Source organism: Equus quagga, chromosome 1 (genome assembly GCF_021613505.1).
Source record: "Equus quagga isolate Etosha38 chromosome 1, UCLA_HA_Equagga_1.0, whole genome shotgun sequence".
Classification (NCBI taxonomy): domain Eukaryota; kingdom Metazoa; phylum Chordata; class Mammalia; order Perissodactyla; family Equidae; genus Equus; species Equus quagga.
In genome coordinates, this window is record NC_060267.1 from 88971534 (window position 1) to 88990187 (window position 18654).

At 54.9% G+C, this 18654-nt stretch overlaps 1 protein-coding gene across 4 annotated transcripts; it reads right to left on the reverse strand.

The window, feature by feature from the left end:
* Positions 1-1521: 1521 nt before the first annotated feature.
* Positions 1522-17711, reverse strand: ST6GALNAC6 (ST6 N-acetylgalactosaminide alpha-2,6-sialyltransferase 6). 4 transcript variants are annotated; one of them, XM_046672782.1, is made up of 7 exons: positions 13257-13398; positions 12086-12140; positions 10356-10446; positions 8119-8298; positions 5488-5894; positions 2422-2529; positions 1522-1732 (listed from the first exon to the last, which is right to left on the reverse strand). In XM_046672782.1, exons 2-7 carry the CDS (start codon positions 12109-12111, stop codon positions 1543-1545), a joined length of 1002 nt encoding a protein of 333 aa, XP_046528738.1. In that variant the 5' UTR covers positions 12112-12140; positions 13257-13398; the 3' UTR covers positions 1522-1542. The 4 variants fall into 4 exon arrangements, with proteins under 4 accessions (XP_046528738.1, XP_046528767.1, XP_046528748.1 ...); XM_046672811.1 differs by lacking the exons at positions 12086-12140; positions 13257-13398 and adding an exon at positions 17589-17711; XM_046672792.1 differs by lacking the exon at positions 12086-12140 and having other exon boundaries at positions 13257-13407.
* Positions 17712-18654: the final 943 nt, after the last annotated feature.

The window sequence follows — 18654 nt, forward strand, 5'->3', positions numbered from 1 at the left end:
GCCTTGGCTCCAGAACCCCACACTCCCCCAGCCCCCTGAGCGGCCAGGTCGCCATCCAAACTGCAAAGTGCACGAGCCAGTGTCCGTCTGAAAAAGCTGGCCGTCTGCTTGTGTGTGAGCTCCCAGCTGGGAGAGTGGGGCACTGTCCGGGGAGGCCCGCAGCCTTGGGCCAGAGAGAGCCAAGCTCGATCCGGAAGATGCAGGAGACGAAGCGGGAGTTTAGGTGCATTTATTCCTGTACAAATCATTACAAAACCAAGTCTGGAGTAGCTGCCGGCCCCCACCCCACCACCCCAGTGTGCAATGGCTCGCTGCTGGCCTCCTCCTCCTCCACCTGACCCCTCTCACTCCACAGCCTCCTCCAGGAAGCCCTCCAGCCTTCCCTTCCAGGCTCTGGAAGACCAGGGGGTAAACCCACCCCACTGAGGCCCAGCAATAAAGTGCCTGATGTAGAAGCCAGAACCCAGGTGACAGAGTTCCTGGCCCCCTAGAGCCTTCCCAGACCCAGGTGGGGAAGACCCTTGGATAACTCCAGCAGCTGCGGACAAAGGGGCTGCATGAAACCCCAGTTTGGCTGGGATCCCCCTTTCTCAGCCCCAAAGGCTCCTCTAACAAGTGGAAAGCCTCACAGTCAGATGGCAGAAAAGAGAGCCTGGCTCTTTAAGAGCCAAGCTAATAGCAGCTGGGCAGAGGGGCTGAGAGAAGAGCTGAAGGTTTGTCCCTTTCCTATCAGAGTCCCCCAAACCCTGGGGGAGTTTGCGCAAAAACACCATCTACTTTCCAAGAGGCGGTGGAGAAGGGAACCCCAGACCCCCAGGGAGCTGAGCCCCCCAGCAAGGGTGGTGATTGGAGGTGTCCAGCCTTAGGGAGGACAGGCTCGAGGCGGTCGTTGGGGGAGGTGGCAGGGGGTCACAGACTCCACGTTAGAACCTGACACAGGCAGAACGGTGCCCAGAGAGGGGGCAAGAGGTTTGTTCAAGGCCACTCTGGGCAGACCCAAGATCCAGACGCTGGCCTCTCACCTCTGGGATGCCCCCCAACACAGACAACCCCACAAATGCCATGGGCCGGCCTTCAGACAGCTCCCACCCTCACACAAGCTCTCTTCCTGGCTCTGGCGAGTGAGGGGGCAACGCAAAGCTCCCAACTCCTTGGGACAGGACGCCATTGTCCCAACCAATAGGAAGTGATTTGAGGTCCATCCTGGGGCTCTGAACCAAGACCTCATGGGAAAGAACACGTTCTTAGCCTCAGATTACGCAGAAATACCCTGATTGACTGCTCAGACCCTGACTGGACAAGAAATACCCTTGACACCCCTGATTAACCACACCGAAGCCCAAATCCCTGATTGGCCAAGAAATACCCACAAGCCCTGACTAGCGGGAGGATACATCCTCTTCAAGGCCTCGATTGGCCGGGAGACACGCGGGCCAGCCTCGATTGGCCGGGAGCTGGTCCTTGGTCCGGCGGCTGGGCGGAGCACCGCTCCTCCCGTGCCCTTGGCGAGGGACGCCCCCCGCCCCACCCCCGGCAGGCAGCCTAGGTCCAGGAGGGGTGGGAGAAGGTGATTCCGTACAGCTGGGCCCAGGACGAGAAGACCCTCTTCTCGGTGATGAAGCGGTGGTGGTTGCCCTTCCGGCTGTGCTCATTCTGGATGTAGGTGACGCACTCGTCCGGGCCCTTGGGCTCGTAGTAGTGGTAGGGCATGCGCTGCGCGCGGGACCCCTGGCTGGGCAGAGCGGACGGGGCCGTAAGGGCAGGGTGGGCTCCCGAGAGGGCCTTGCCTTTTCCAGCTCCTGACCTGCTGTAGGACCCCAGTGGGGGAAATCCCTGCCCCGCCCTGGGCCTCAGTTTCCCCATCTGTAAACTGGGTGTAGGGTGGACTAGGTTTGTGACCATCGAACTTTTTTTTTTTCCCCTAACGCAGTGGAACCTTTTCCTTTCCCCAAGAGGGTGGCAGGGTACGGGAGTGGTAAGGACTGTGGGCCCTGGAGCCTGGGCCTGGCCCCTTACTGTTTGTGGGACCTCAGGTCACTCACAAAACATCCTCCTCAGTTTTTCTCATCTATGAAATGGGGAGAATAACGTACCCCACCCCCCTTAGGGTCCCTGTGAAGAGTAAATAAGATAATGAACATAGCCATGCTTGGTCCATGGTCAGCACTCAGTAAAAAACTGCCGTCACCTCGTGGGCTTTTCATAGAGCGACAATAATCACAGCTATTATTAATCTACAAACTCTGGACCCCTCTGAGCTTGGGGTGGGGGACCCTGCGGTAGCTCCAAGGAGCCTAGCTCCCTGCAGAGCAGTGCGAATCCCATGAAACAGAGGACCTCAAAGGCACTCTGGCCAAGGTTTCCAGGCCCCCAGCTCCACCGTGCGGCCAGCGACTGGGCATTGTCCTGGGCGGGGCTCACCTGCAGTAGTCAGGGGGGATCATGCCATAGACGTGCACGTGGTCACACAACTCCACCGCAATCACCATGGTGAACCAGCCTGTGCTCAGCCACGAATGGGACTTCTCCCTGGGGGCAGAGAGGGGTCATGATGAAGGGGCAGGCAGGGAGGAATGGTCAACCCCACAGAGTTTCCCAGAACTCCTCCCACTCACCCGTTGGGGCTCTTCCCCTACTGCAGTACCCCCAGCCCAGCCCAGCGGTGGCAGCACCAGCATGCTGGCAGAGGGCCTGTCTGGGCAGAGCTGAAGGGCGTGGAGAGAGTTCCTTTGAGAGAAAGAGGAACGGGGCATGCTGGGGATAAACTCCTGGAGGGACTGGTCACACTTGGGCAGGCTGGGAGTGACCATAACCACAGAGCATGCTGGAAACAGCTGTGCCCACGCTAGGAGCAAACTCTTAAGGGGAGACTAATTAGAGAAGGTCATGCTGGGAGTGACTACAGGTTCAGAAGTAGCCAGGAAGTATGAAAGGCATGGAAGGAAGTTCTAGCCGAGAACGTAGAGCTGCACTTCCCTCTACAGCACCCACTAGCCACATGTGGGCGTGGGAGCACTTGATAAGCAATTGAGACGTGCCATCTGTCAAATACACACTGGACTTCTTAGAGAGTATGAAGAAAAGAACGTAGACTATGCCACTGATCATTTTTGATACTGATTACATGTGGAACTGAAAATATTTCGGATATATTTGATTGAAGGTGGTTCTTTGGAAAGTTTAAAAGAGAATAAACGTCTCATAAGGTTGACAAAGAAGTGAGAAAAGACACAAGTTACCAATATCAAGAATAAAAGAGGGCCTGGCCCCGTGGCCGAGTGGTTGAGTTCGCACGCTCTGCTTCAGTGGCCCAGGGTTTCACTGGTTCGGATCCTGGGCACGGACATGGCACCGCTCATCAGGCCATGCTGAGGCGGCGTCCCACATGCCACAACTAGAAGGACTCACAACTAAAAATATACAACCGTGTACCAGGGGGCTTTGGGGAGAAAAAGGAAAAATAAAATCTTAAAAAAAAAAATAATAAAAGAGAGGATACTATCACAGACCTTGTAGACATTAAAAGAATAATAAGAAAACCATAAAAAACTACATACGTGAATTTGACAACTTAGATGAAAGGGGCCAATTTCTTAAAAACTACAAACTACCAAAACTACCCAAGATGATAACAGATAACCTATAACTATTAAAGAAATTGAATTCAAAGTTTAAAACCTTCTGAGAAAGAACACTGCAGGCCCAAATAGTTTCACTGGTGAATTCTACCAAACATTTAAAGAAGAAATAACACCAATTCTTTACAATCTCTTCTAGAAAATAGAAGAACCATTTCCCAATTCATTTTCTGAGGCCAGCATTACCCCGATACCAAAACCAGGCAAAGACAACACAAAATAAACTACAGACCAATAGCTCTCATGAACACAGATGCAAAAATCTCAACAAAATATTAACAGATCATATCCAGCCATATATAAAAAGAATGATACACCACAACCAAGCAGAGGTAATTCCAGAAATGAAGGCTGATTCAACATTCAAGAATCAATCAATATAATCCACCATATCAACAGTCTTAAGACAAACCACATGATATCAATTGATACAGAAAGACATTTGATAAAATTCAATATCTAGTAATGATAAAAACTGCTAGCAAACTAGTAAGAGAAGGGAACTTTCTCAACCTGATAAGGAGCAGCTACATAAACCTACAGCTAACATCGTATTCAAGGATGAAAGACTGAATGCTTTCCCAAAAGACTGGAACCAAGGCAAGGACGTCTACTCTCACCACTTCCAATACAATTCAACGTTGTATTGAAAGTCCCAGCCAGTGCAATAAGGCAAGAAAAAGAAATAAGAGGCTTACAAATTGGAAAGGAAGAAATAAAACTGCCCTTATTTGCATGTCCTTACAACATGATCATCTGGACAGAAAATCCCAAAGAATCTACAAAAATCTCCTAGCACCAATAAGTAAGTTTAGCAAGATTACAGGATATAAGGTCAACACACAAAAGTCAATCATATTTCTATATACTAGCAATGAATAATTGGGAACCCCCCAAAAAATGTGTTAAATACCATTTACAATAGCTCCAAAAATTTTTAAATATTTAGGTATAAATCAAATCAAATATGTACAGGATCTATATGTTGGACATACTGGGTTAATGAAATATATTAAAATTAATTTTACCTTATTTCTTTTTACTTTTTTTTTTTTTTGAGGAAGATTAGACCTGAGCTAACATCTGCTGCCAATCCTCCTCTTCTTGCTGAGGAAAACTGGCCCTGAGCTCACATCTGTGCCCTTCTTCCTCTACTTTAAATGTGGGATGCCTACCACAGCATGGCTTGCCAAGCGGTGCCATGTCCGCACCTGGGATCCGAACCGACGAACCCTGGGCCACCAAAGCAGAACGTGCACACTTAACCGCCGTGCGACTGGGCTGGCCCCCCTTTTTACTTTTTTAATGTGGCTATTATAAAAATTTAAATTACATTTGGGGCTCACATTATATTTATATCGGACAGCACTGGCCTAGCTTTTCTAGGGAGATGAGTCAGAGCAAGGCATGCTGGGAATGATGTATCCTTAGAATAGAGCATGCTGAGAGCAACTGTGTGCTTAAAACAAGACGTGCGGAAACAAGTCAAGACCTTTCATGAGGCATGCTATGGGGAGTTCTGCTAGAAAGATGCTAGGAGTGATGCTAGATCTTTCTAGCATCTCCTAGAAAGATGCTTAGAGCAGAGCATGCTGGGAGCCTTTGTGCCTTCAGAGCAATGTATGCTTGGAGGAAACCCTCCTGGGGAGACAAGCCATACAGAGCTGTTGGAAATGACTCATGCTAAGAGATGGATATGAAAAGAACTCCCCCAGGAAACCTGACCAGCGGGTGGCAAGAAGTGACCACACCCTCAGAGCAGTGTATGCTGGAAGCAACAGGCCCACTGGAAGGAGCATGCTGAAGGGAGCACAGGGCTGGCCAGAGGAGGCAGGCAGGAGGCTGGTACCTGTCCTTGCCCGTCTCACCCCGGAAGAGGTCGTCAAATTGGCGCATGCGGCTGGGAGAGACGGCATAGGCCTCCAGGTTGGGGAACGCCAGGCCTGCTCGCTGGATGACACGCACGAGGCTGCCCTGGGGCTTCCGCATCCTGTCCGGGGGGCCCCAGAAGATGAACACGGTTTCGGGGGTCCGGTTGACGAACTCCTGAGGCCTTCGCAGCACACGGAACACGCTGGAATGGGCCACCACGCGGAAGGTGGTCTTGTTGCCCACATCGGCTGAGTAGCCCGTGGTGGGGGCATCGTTCATGCGGATTGTGCACTCAGCCCGCTCGATCTCAGGGCCCAGCTTGGTGCCCAGCAGGTGGCTGGAGCTGGTGACAATCACACACTGGCGGCACCGGGAGGGCAGCGTCTGAGGGGGCAAGAAAAGTCAACACTGTCATGACCACTTGGAGCCAGGCCCTATGCTCCATACATCCAGGCCTCCAGGAGACAGGAATTATTACCCATTTTAAAGACAGGGAGACAGAAGCCCATTCACTCAACATCCAACAAATATTTACAGCAAGCTGGCTAGTGACCCAGTCCTGGGGACAGGGCAATGAGCAAGAGGTCCTGCTCCTGCCTTCAAGAAGCTCCCGGTCGGGGAGACACACAGTGAGCAAGTAAAACATTAAAAAATGCCAGGTGGTGGGGCCGGCCCCGTGGCTGAGTGGTTAAGTTCGCACACTCCGCTACAGGCGGCCCAGTGTTTTGTTGGTTCGAATCCTGGGCGCGGACATGGCACTGCTCATCAAACCACGCTGAGGCAGCGTCCCACATGCCACAACTAGAAGGACCCACAACGAAGAATATACAACTATGTACCAGGGGAGAAAAAGGAAAAAATAAAATCTTTAAAAAAAAAAATGCCAGGTGGTAAGTAAAACGTGCTAGGAAGAAAATAAAATAGGGGCAGAGGATGAAGAGTGACAGGAACAGGGGCTCCTCTAGAAAGGTTGTCTGGGGAGGCCTCTCCCAGCTGAGACCTGAGGAGGAAAAGTAACTTCAGAGGGAAAGCATTTGAGGCAGGAGGCACAGCAAGCCCAGAGGCTCCAAAGTGGGAATGACCCTGGCGTGCTGAGAAGCCAAAGAAGGCCGCTCTGCTGGGGCAGAGGTAAGGAGCGGGGAACAGGACAGTCATACAGGATGTGCCCAAGGTCACACAGCAGAGGAGGACAGGACCCGGATTTGAACCCAGCTCTGTAGGACCACAGAGCCCCAGCCTCAGCCTAGCTCCCCAAAGAGGAGGGACCTCAACTCTCAAAGAGGACATCCTCCCCAGTGCACCCATGACATTTCTGTGTCACTCACAAACAAGAAACCACCTTGTCAGTAAGGAAAGGTTGTGGAGGCTGCCCTGTGCCTCTGTTTCCCCACTGAGGAAATGAGCCAGTTGGAGCCACATGTTCTCTGGGGCCTATTTTCTGCTCATGGAATTCCTGTTCACTCTTCAAGGCTAAGCTCAGGTGCCACCTCCTGCAGGCAGCCTTCCCTGAGCAAAGCAACCTACTCTTAAGATGCAGCAACCTGTCCCATGTACCCCAACTGATGGCCTTTCCAGTTCTGCGGAGCTCCAGTTTCCTGGCCTCCCCATCAGGCTGCAAAAGGCTACAAGCCAAGCTCCGCCCCATCCCTTCTGCATGCCCCACACTCACGCTGCTCCACTTTCTCCCCCGTTCCACCTTTTTCATTTCTTTCAAGGGTTCTTAGGGTAGAGAAAGTCTCAGTTGGGTGTTGCTCTGTCTCTGAACACCTGCCAATGGGTCCTTTCCCAGCGAGGGTGTGTCCAGAGCCCCAGGCTCTACACACTGTGTATGCTAAGACCTTCAGAGACGTAGAAGGGTTAGTGAGGGAGGAGAGAGAGGGAGGCAGGGCCTCGGGGAGACCTCCTCCTCCTGGAAGATGGAGTCCATGCCAATAATTTTCTCTCTGGGTGAACTCCAGAAAGACAATCTGAGTTTTGTGGCAACCCAAGGCAAACAGAAGCCCCAGGAATGACTTTTGGCCTGTCTACACAGCTGCAACTCACCAAGGGTAGGGCAATACTCTGCTCTTCCCCTCCCTTGCTGTGTCGCCTTGGACGAGTGACTTCATCTCTCTGAGCCTCGGTTTCCCCATCTCTTCAAGGGAGATAACAGTGCTGACCTCACAGGGTTGGTCTGAGGATTAGTGCTGATCACAGTGCCCAGCACACAGCAGACACTTGACAAACGGCAGTCACTAATATTACTGTTTTTGTGTTGTCAAGTACGCCAGTGTCCTGCTCCCCAACTCTGTGTGGACTCTCCAGCAGAGAGAGAGGTCAGTGAAAACCAGGCACACCTTTCCAAAGGGATTCTGACTCAGGAGATGGACGATATCAGCACTAAAGGTGGGGCCTTGGAGAGGACTGAGGCCCAGCGAGGGGCAGGGCACTTGTCCAAGGTCACACGGCAAACAAGGGGCTGAAGGCACTGGACTCCCAGAGTCCACCCTTTCCGTTAGCGTGGACGGAGAGAGTGGAGAGAAGGAGGAGGAGGGGGCAGAGGGTTGGGCAAGGGGGAAGACTAGTCACCAGGTGGCTCCCAGGGAGCTCCCCAAAGTGGCCGCCCTACCTTGTTGCCAAGAAGGGGGACATAGCCTTCGGTGATGCTCCACTTCTTAAAGTCGATGGGCCGGCGGGTGCGGCCCCGCAGGGAGCCATAGTGGAAGACCTCATTGGCACTGTTGGAGCTGTAGAGGATGAGGATGGTGATGAGGGCAAAGAGGATCACGAACACTGCTGACCGCTGCTCCTGGAGAGGGGAGAGGCTGGTGAGGGCCGGCCACCTGCAGGCGCGGCACTGCCCCTCCCTCCTGCCTCTCACACCCAGCTAACTCCTGCTCTTCATTCCAGACCAGTTCGGCACCGCCTCCTCCAGCAAGGCCTCCTCCAGCCCCCTGAGCACCCTTATCACACTGCATTCAAACCACCCCCGGCCCCCAATCAGACTGTGAGCTCTCAGGACTGGGACCCAGTCAGCCTTGCTCCCCACAGCATCCCAGCTCCCAGCACCTTCTCCTCTCTGGCTGCAGCTGGAAGGATGCTTAGAGACGGGTGGGTCATTCAAACAAGAGAGTCCAGGTCTTCCCCAAACAGTAAATCTCCATAAATGTTTATCATTCATTTAAACCTAGAGGGGGTGGAGCTGGTCTGGAATCGGGCTGCCTGGGTAGTCGGTGCACCAACACGTCACTGACGGGGCAGGCAAGTGATATCCAAAGTGTCCACTGGCATTTATTTGCTCAGAGTCAGCAAGGCTGGGTGACACCTGGGTGTCCTGGCTCCTTATGTGGAGTCCCCTGTGCTGGTTAGCGATGTGTTGCTTCTCAGCTCCAAGTTAAACCCTTTTCTTAAGGAAGATTAGCCCTGAGCTAACATCTGCCACCAATCCTCCTCTTTTTGCTGAGGAAGATTGGCCCTGAGCTAACATCCGTGCCCATCTTCCTCTACTTTATACGTGGGATGCCTGCCCCAGCATGGCTTGACAAGCGGTGCTTAGGTCTGCACCTAGGATCCGAACCAGCGAACCCCAGCCCGCCGAAGTGGAATGTGTGAACTTAACTGCTGTGCCACTGGGCCAGCCCCTCCAAGTTCACCCTTTTTGCCTGCTCTCTGAAAATGGATCTGGGCCCTTTACGCGTCTTTCCTTGTCATCTAACTGCATATTAAGCTTTGTCAGTAGAGGGCGCTGGAGAGACAGTGCAGGAGGAAAGGCGTTGGCTTCCTGGTTCTGGCGACTTTGCACCTGGTTCCGGTGCACTTGCTCCTACAATGCACATGGCTTCTCCAGCACCTGCTCTGCCCCAGTGCCCAGTGGCCAGCACCTGCCTTCGGGAGTCTGAGAGCAGAGTGCCTCTGGCTCCTGCTGTGATCACAACTGCTCCAGGGTTTAGCTCATGCAGCACACTCAACTACCTGCAACACCCGCTGGACCACAAGCGTCCGCCCCATGGAGCAGTTCTGTATTGAGCTTGGCGTGCCTCCTAGGAGTCACCTGCTGTGAAGAGCCCTGTCTGTAGCCTGGAGGGTGGATTTATGACATCTCCCACCGCACAGCACCAGTGAGTTCTCTCCATCCAGTGGGCCACAGCTGTGCCCTCTCCAGCAAGGCCTGGATCTTAGCCCAGGGGTGGTGGCTGCTCCTTACACCTGCTATTCCTGTGTTCCTTAGAGTTCCAATCCCTCAACACTCCGATGCCCAGTTATAGTTAATAATTCTTTACATTAAACTCTCCCGTTCAAATTATATGTGTGGTTTCTCTTTTCTAATTGGATCCAGACTGATACACCCACATCACCCCATCCCAACCCTCAGGCACTGCCAAGGCTGTGGTGCAGTGGATCCCAGGAAAGGGGTGGGCAGGCCCAGGCACACAGTAGGTGCTCAGGGAAACATGAATGAATGGATGGTGGGGAATCCTGACACCCTCAGAGTGACACTCACAACATTCTGTCATCTTTGACTCTGACCACTGTCCCCTCCCCCAGCCTTCCCTTCCCCCTCCCTAACCCCCAGCCCCTGCACAGCACTCCACAGTCACCTTCTTGGGCAAACCTTCACCACAGATGGACCAGTCAAGCCAGGAGGACAGAGCTGGACCTCGGCCCAGAGAAAGGCAGGAGCCTGCCCAAAGCCACAGAGATCAGTGGCCACCGCAGGGCTCAAACCAGGGCCTCCCAGGCACCAGCTGTGTCTTGGGGGGGAAGAGAGCCTCATGGTGGCCTGGATCTGAGGCAGGTCCAAAGGAGCCCATTTCACCGACGGCGGTAAGAGGCTGAGATGGGGACAAGAAATGAAGGGAGACTTACTCTGTTGCTACTCATCTCTCTCTGGTGTCTGCTGAGGGGCAGGGGCCAGCGTCCTGCAGGTGGCCCAGGGGGCAGAGACGTGGGGTCACACCTGCAAGCCACAGAAAGGGTTATGGCCTGGGTGCCCTCCCCTAGGTCCAGCTGGTCAAAGGCTACACCCTCCCCACCCGCGCCAACTCTCCTACCCACCCATGACTTCAGGGCTCAGGGCTGTATCCATTTTGCAGATGGAGACACTGATGCCCAGAAAGGGCAGGAAGATGCCTGAGGTCACACAGTCAAGGGGTGGCAGAGCCCTGCCTGCCTCCCTGCCCCCCGCTCTCTCCCACTCTACTCCCTGAGCAGGGGCCTCCTCACACCCTGGCTCCCCAGGCAGCTGGCAGGCCTAAAGCTCCTCTGCTGGGGGACCTGCTCCCCACCCCGCAGGAGCCTCATTCACACCCCTATTCTAAACCTTGCCTTAGTCCCCATGGCCTCAGAAAAAAGCAACATCCTGGTGGGTCCCAAAACTCCTCTGTACTTGTACCCTTCCAGGTCTTGCATAAACTATGTTCTCTGTCTGCAATCCCAGCCCTCCCGCACCCTGCTCACGCCCACTCATCCTCCAAGCCTGGGGGCGCCGGGAACTTCCCCTGCGGGTCACCCCCTCGCCAGGCTGAGAGCTCTCCGAGGACGCAGCCGGCACGCGTCCTCACTCACATTCTCTGCTGTGCCTCCAGAGCCACGGACACGGGTGCAGGAGCACCGCTGAATGACTTCCTTAATTAATAACGAGTAAGATCTTGGGGGTTAAGGGCACAGACTCATCTGTCAAGTGGCTACAGCCACAGCCCCACCCTCAAAGGGTGGGTGAGGAGGCTGGGCCCGGGCCGTGAGGGGACAAGCCCATCTCTGCTCCACACTCCCCAACCGACCCCCCATCCTCGCAGGACCTCACTCCTCTCCAGATCTCAATTTCCCCACCTGTCAAAAAGAAATAAGTACGTGTCCAGCCACCTCCAGCAGACTCAAGGACAGAGGACATTAAGGGAGGGAGAGTGTGCAGAGGGAGAAACCGGGGCCTCAGGATCCCCAGCTCCGTCCTCCCGTCCAGGGGCCTCCCAGCTCCCGCCACTATCTCCGCCCCCTGACCCAGCCGCGGTTTACTCCCTACACTGCCACCAGGAATAGCCAAAGAATCTCACGCCGAAGGAGGCTCCCCCCAACACGCCGCTCCTGATTGGCCACGTCCTGACTCCGCCCACTACCAAAGCCCGCCCCCTCTCCCCGGGAGTCCCCCTCCCTCCTCCCAAGCCGGGTTTCGGATTTCTCCCGGGCCAATGGTCAGGAAGGCCCTGGGACAGTCCCCGCGGTACAGATCAGGAAACTGAGGCTCATCAGAAGGGAAGAGTGGCTTGTCCTTGAACTCACAGCCCGTCAGGGCAAAAGACAGGAGTCCAGAATCCCAGGGTCGCCTCATCAGCCCTGACACTACCGGCATTCCAGGCCCTCAGGGGTCCAGCCGCCTCCCTGAGGTGAGCTCCCCCTGTCTTGAGGGATGCTCCATGCTCCAGACACACTAGAGCACGCCGGTCCCCAGGCCCACCCCCTCATTCCCCACCTTTGCCTGAGCAGTGCCCTCAGCCAGGACCACCATCCCCCTGGTCATCCCTGTCACAATCCTGCTCTGAGAAGGCCATGGTCAGTACAGCATCTCAAGTGCGACTGCGTATCCCGGTTCCACCACTTACTGGCTGAGGGGCCTCGGGCAAGCCATGGGACCTCTCTGAGCCTCAGTTTCCTCATCTGTGAAATGGGAATAATAAGAGTAGGTGACTCACAGCGTTGTTGCAAGGATTCGAGCAGATGTGGCAAGGGAAGCACAGGGCTTGCAAGTGCTCGGTCAGTGCCAGCAGCTGTTAGTCTTGGGGTTGTCCATTGTTCAACCGTTCAAGGCCAGCCTCACCACGAGTTTGCCAGTGACACACTCCCCCCCTTCTCTGACCCCCAGCCCAGCCACTTCCCTCTAACACGAAGGAACGCATGCAGGGAGCCGGGCTACCCATCACCCACTCACTGAATCCTCCTGGCAACGCTGCATGATAAGGGCTCTGATTCCCCATTTCACAGATAAGGAGACCGAGGTTCAGAAAGGCAAAGCGCCTTGCAGGGCAGCCCAGAGCCTGCTGGGGACCCTTGCTTGTTTACAGAGAGCAGCCCAGGGCTGGAACGGGCCAGGGGCCACCCAGTGCGCCCAGGACCTGGCTCGGCACCACACCCGGGCGCAGGCCTGTTGGGAAGCGACTTGCTCAGGCTGGGGAGGCGGCAGCCCGGAGCGCCGGGCCGGGAGCGTGGACTCAGCCCCGACGCGGGCCGCGCGGGCCCCGCAGGACGCCTGAGTCCGTAGGCTAGAGGTGGGGGCCACACCCTGCCCTCTGTGTGCGGGCTTCGCCTCTCCCCACCCGGGGAGTCCTCCCGCAGGGTCGGGACGCCCCCACGATCCGCGTGGGAGGAAGGCTCCGGGGAAAAGGGGGAGGGGGACTCCTAATTCCGAGATGGGGGGCGCCAAGCCCGTGGATCCACCTGGGGGGGAGACTCACCCTCTGCGCCCCCCTTTGCTGTTCCCTCCCAAACTCCCGCACTCCGGGGGGTCCGGAGCCCTAGCCCCAGCTAGGAAGAGATGGCAGGCAGGAGGGTGGCAGGGACCCCGAGCTCTAATGGGGTAGTCAGCGGCAGGAGGCCCCGCGAACCCGCGACAGCCCTTGGGCGCAGGGACCGCGATCTCGGGGCGCGGTTGCCAAGAGAGAGTAGGTCTAGGGGAGCCCCCGGGGCCCCCGCATCGATCCTTATCCCCACGGCCCCCCTCCCCCCGGCGCAGGCAGCGCCCCCTCCCGCCGCCCGCCCCGCGCGGCGCCCGCTCACCTCCCCCGGGGAGCGCCGGCCCCCGCGGCCCCCGAGCCCCTCACATGGCGCCGGGAGCCGAGGGCCGGGGTCCGCGCTCCTCCGGCCGCCCAGGCCCGCTGCAGCCCGGCCGCCGGGTCCTAGCGCCGCCGCTCGCCGCTCGGGCCTGGGAAGCGGGCGGAGCCTCGAGGGGCCGCGGGTGACCCCGCCCAGGGGCGGCGCCGGGGGGGGGGGGGGGGGAAGGGTGAGGGGCAGGCGACCCCGGGCCGGGCCACGTGAGCGCCTCGCTGACCCCTCTGGGCAGCCCACAGGGACAGCGACACTGACAACAACTTCTGGAGTCCTCTGGGTCAGGCCCACTTCTATCTCGCGTTACTGACACCACGACCGGGATGGGGAAACTGAGTCCCGGGGCACCCTGCGCTTGTTGAGTTTCTCCCTGGCTCCCCTACCCCGGGCCTTCAGAGCCCGGTACCCAGTAGTCACCCTGGGTGAACTCAGGGATCCACCTTTGGATTCAAGTCCAGCTCTGCCATCTACTAGCTGTGCGATTACTTACCTTTCCCCTGCCTCTGGAAAATAGAACCACCACCTCAAAGTGTGTTGTAAGGATTAAAATTGCTATGTTACTTCTAAGTATCAGGGTATTCATTGCATCATTTTATGCCATGGTGAAAAATAACTTAGGTAGCCATGATACCGGCCTGGTTAAATAAACAAATGCACAGCCCTGTGGAAATGCACGATGCGGATCAAGATGCACTGACAGGAAGAGATGTTTAAGTGGAGGATATTTAAGTGGAGAAAGAGAATTAGAGAACTGCATCTCTATAATCACTTTGGAAAACATGCTGTAAAAATTTGCATTCCACTCCTGGGTGTATACCCTGGAGAAATTCTTGCACATGTACACAACAAAGTTCAGAGCAGCATTGCTTGAAACAATACAAAACTGGGAACAGCCCATCTATCCATCCACAGGAGAATGGAATTTTTTTATATTTTGGTCTGGTCACCATATGGAATATTATATAGCAAGGAAAAATGAATGAGCTACAATTATATGGATGGATCTCAGAGATATGAGGGGTGAAAAAGACAAGTCTTGGAAGACAAATGAAACTATACAATACATTGTTTAAGCCTACAGTGGCCGGTAGATCACCTCTCATAGCTGGGGATGGGAGATAGCTTTTGCCTATCAGAGTGATTAAAGTTTTAAAAGCAAAACTCAAGAACAGGGGCCACCCGGTGGCACAGCGGTTAAGTGTGTACATTCTCCTTCTCGGCGGCCCAGGGTTCGCTGGCCTGGATCCTGGGTGGGGACATGGCACCGCTTGTCACGCCATGCTGTGGTAGGCATCCCACATATAAAGTAGAGGAAGATGGGCACGGATGTGAGCTCAGGGCCAGGCTTCCTCAGCAAAAAGCGGAGGATTGGCAACAGATGTTAGCTCAGAGCTAATCTTCCTCAAAAAAAAAAAACAGTCAAGAACACAGTTCCCCCCCGTGGGGGATGCAGGGACGTAGGAAAGGAGAGGAATGCTGGGCTGTGCTGGTCAAGTAATGGTCTGCTCTTTAAGTGCGACACAGGTTCAAGAGGTTCATTATATTATTATATCTTCTAACTTACAAGAAGGATGCATGCTGTCATTTGTGTGTATCACAGTATTTAAAAAGAAAAGTGAAAAAAAGAGGAAAAATAAATCAGATGAAAGTAAGGAGATATCTTTTGCTTGTTATGGTGATTAAAGTGTTAATAGTGTTTATTACCAGAATGGTGAGATGATGGGCTGTTTCTTTACTTTTAGCTTAACTATATTTTCCAAAAATTTTAAGATAATGGTCACATAATGTTTTTATATTTAAAAACTTATTTTGGGGCCCGGCCCAGTGGCGTAGTGATTAAGTTCACATGCTCCACTTTGGCAGCCTGGGGTTCACAGGTTCAGATCCCAGGCACGGACCTACACACTGCTCATCAAGCCAGGCTGTGGCAGCGTCCCACATACAAAATAGAGGAAGATAGGCACAGATGTGAACTCAGGGCCTATCTTCCTTAGCACAAAGAGGAAGATTGGCACAAGATGTTAGTTCAGGGCCAATCTTCCTCACCAAAAAAAAAAAAAAAAGAAAAAGGGGGCCCAGTCCTGTGGCCTAGTGTTTGAGTTCAGAGTGTTCCACTTCGGCGGCCCAGGTTTGGTTCCCAGGCATGGACCTACACCACTCGTCAGTGGCCACGCTGTGGCAGCGACCCACATACAAAATAAGGAAGACTGGCACAGATGTTAGCTCAGGGTGAATCTTCCTCAGCAAAAACAAACAAACAAACAAAACCACTTATTTTTAATTTATAAAAAAAAGGAGCTGCATATATAGCATGATTCCTTTCTTAAATACAACTATGCCTCTATGTTTGTAAACACACACAAAACCTGTCTGGAAGAATCCACATGGGATTACCGGTGGTAGTTTCCCTTGGAGAGGGGATGTGGGGCGGAGCGGTGGGTGCTGCCTTCATTTTTTGCTTATAAACTTCCAGGTTGTTTGCACTGGACTGATTTGGTAAGTTAATACCACTTTGTTTTTAATTAAAACAAAAGGCAGCAGGCCCCCAGGGTCTGGCCTCCAGGCTGTAGAGACACAGCCCGCTAGGCAGTGGGGGATACTGGGAGGGAATGGGGAGGGCCACAAGTGGATGAGGAGGCTTCCTGCCCCTCTGGTGTCTACCTCCATCTGCTTCCTGAGCCTCAGCCCCAGCCCCACCCCTGGGCCTGCTAGGAGCCTGACCCCGCGCAGGGCGGAAACCACTGAGCTGGGGCAGGGCAGTCGGGCAGGAAGCCTGATTAACTCCACTTCTGGGGGCTCAGAGAAGGGGAGCCCCTTGCCCGAGGTCACTAAGCAAGTTGGAGGATGCCCCAGGGGTGGAGGCATCTTATCCCCAGCCCTTCTTCCTGCCCCAGGTCAACGACCTGGCCTCCAGGAATAAGAGGGTGCGGCAAACAGGGAAGTACAGAACCACTACGTCATATGCCTGAAACTAATATTGCATGTACTTAAAAAAAAAAAGGGAGGGTGTGACAGTCCAGCTCAGGGTCCAAATCTGGACCTGGAGGTACCCCCTCAGGCCTGCTGTGTCTCCAGGCCCAGGCTCACTCCAGGAGGCCCTGCTTTAGGGCTGGCTTCCCTTTCCTGGGCCCAAAACAGTAACCACCACGTCAGTAATAATAATGATATGAGAAACAACAGCTCCCGTGTGCCCAGTGCTTTCTCCTGTGCTAAGCACTTTGCAAACGTACCTCATCGAGTCCTTAAAATAACCTATGATATGGGTACTACTGTTACCTCACTTTCCAGAGGGAGAAAATGAGGCCGAGAGGGTACTCAGGGGCCCGAGCTGAGATTCCCCCAGCGCTGGCTGCTAAATAACCACAAGCCAGTCTGCTCAGAGCCCCAGGCCTGCCCCACACCCACACCCGGCACCTTCACCTTCAAGGATGTGGCTGCGGCTGATCCTGGTGCCACTCCCTCAGGTGGCCTGGAGCAAATCCTCCCCACCAGGCCCTCCCTGTGGTCTGGGGCAGATGGCCTCTGCTTCAGCCCTTCCTGTCCCAGGGCAGGCACCTGGTGTGACCCCCCCCCCACCCTCACCCCCCTGTTCTTACCCTGTAGCAATCGTCACACTGTCAGGATCTTTCCCTTCCACAGGGTCTTGGAGAGAGCCCTCAGAGAACTCCTCACCTGCCACCCCGGCTCCCAGTTTAGAGATTGAAACCAAGACCCCTAGAATGGCAGGACTTGCCCAAGACTCCCCATTGGGTCCTAGACAGCTGGGGTGGGAGCCAGGCCTGGCGACTCCAGCCTGTCTCCCTCTGGGCAGAGGAGCCCGAGGGAGCGGCCGCTGGAAGGGAGGATTCCCAGCAGGCAAGGACCTGCGTGCGTACGGAGGCTGCTGCAAGCACACATTCCAAGACCTGGGCACTGGGTCTGGAACGGGGACGTGCCTGGCTCTTCACAGGCAAAGGCTGGAGTGGCCAGGCTGGCCACGGGTGCCCACCGGTACCTAGAAGAACCCACATCCTTTCCTCACCTGGCCAGATGAGCTTTGAGTGTAGGTTCCTGGCCTGACTCCAAGATCCTTCTGGAGGAGGAGCCCCTTAAGAAACCTCCAGGCTGAGGCTCATCTGCCTCCCCATCTGTCCCCAAGAGGAAGTAGGCAGGTCCCCCACGAGGAGACAAAGGTGCCAGGGTGTGCACAGGAAAACAGAGGCCCAGAGAGGGAATGCACACAAAGATGCCCCCCATACATACTCTTTGGAGCCAGGAGGAGGCGCCTGCCTGCCCCTCACTTACCTCCCGGCAGCTGCAGGAACTGAGGTGGCAGAGAAGGGGGGGTCCTCCGAGAGCCTTCAGTAGGCCCCAACCCAGTCACCAGAGAAGCCAGGGGTCATCTTCATCTGCCTGGGAAGTGGCTGGTGGACTGCTCCTGCCAGGCCACCACCCAGAAAGTCACAGTCTGGGCCAACCCAGCAGTAAATACCTCACGCACGGGGCAGGCCCAGGACAGAGGCACGCTGTGCACGGGGCCAAGGGGCTGGGCCAGCATCTGTGTGGGGCGCAGGGATGAAGCAGGAGGAGGAGGCACCTCCCGGGAAGGGGCTGAGGTCAAATCCCATCAGGGGCTGCTGCGAGCAGGGAGCCAGCTGACCCCAGTATCAGGTGCTAGCCCTGGGGACAGGCACTTTACAGGTGTCCTTTGTCTGAATTCATACAATCCTATAAGGTAGGAACAACTTGAGAACCTTTTTTTTTTTTTTTTTGAGGAAGATTAGCCCTGAGCTAACTACTGCCAATCCTCCTCTTTTTGCTGAGGAAGACTGGCCCTGAGCTAACATCCATGCCCATCTTCCTCTACTTCATACGTGGGATGCCTGCCACAGCATGGCTTTTTCCAAGCAGTGCCACATCCACACCCGGGATCCAAACTGGCGAACCCTGGGCCCCCGAGAAGTGGAACATGCCAACTTAACCACTGCGCCACCGGGCCAGCCCCAAATACCTTTTTTAAATGTTAGTGCCATCAAGTCGATCCTGACGCCTAGCAATCCTGTGGACAGCAGAGCGGAACCTGCCCAGTCCTTTTGCACCATGCTCTCACCTTCGGGGCTCTATCAGACGGTGTTCTGCTGCTATTCATAGGGTTTGCATGGCCACTTTTCTCCGAAGCGGGTGGCCAGGTCCTTCTCTCTAGTCTCTTAGTCTGGAAGCTCCGCTGAAACCTGTCCACCGTGCAGTATTTAAAATACCAGTAGCACAGCTTTCACCGTCACGTAGCCACCACAGTATGACAACCGACAGACAGGTGGTGTGGTTCCCTGACCAGGAAATGAACCCGAGCTGCTCTTAACCACCTGACCCC

What these genes read in the sequence shown, in the direction of transcription:
- ST6GALNAC6 (XM_046672782.1), bottom strand. Translation starts at nt 12,111, where the DNA reads ATGGCTTGCCCGAGGCCCCTCAGCCA. An exon ending in TGCCCGAGGCCCCTCAGCCA is followed by an intron (nt 10,447 to 12,085) that starts GTAAGTGGTGGA and finishes TGTGGCTTGCAG; the next exon opens with GTGTGACCCCACGTCTCTGC. An exon ending in ATCCCCCCTGACTACTGCAG is followed by an intron (nt 1,733 to 2,421) that starts GTGAGCCCCGCC and finishes CGCTCTGCCCAG; the next exon opens with CCAGGGGTCCCGCGCGCAGC.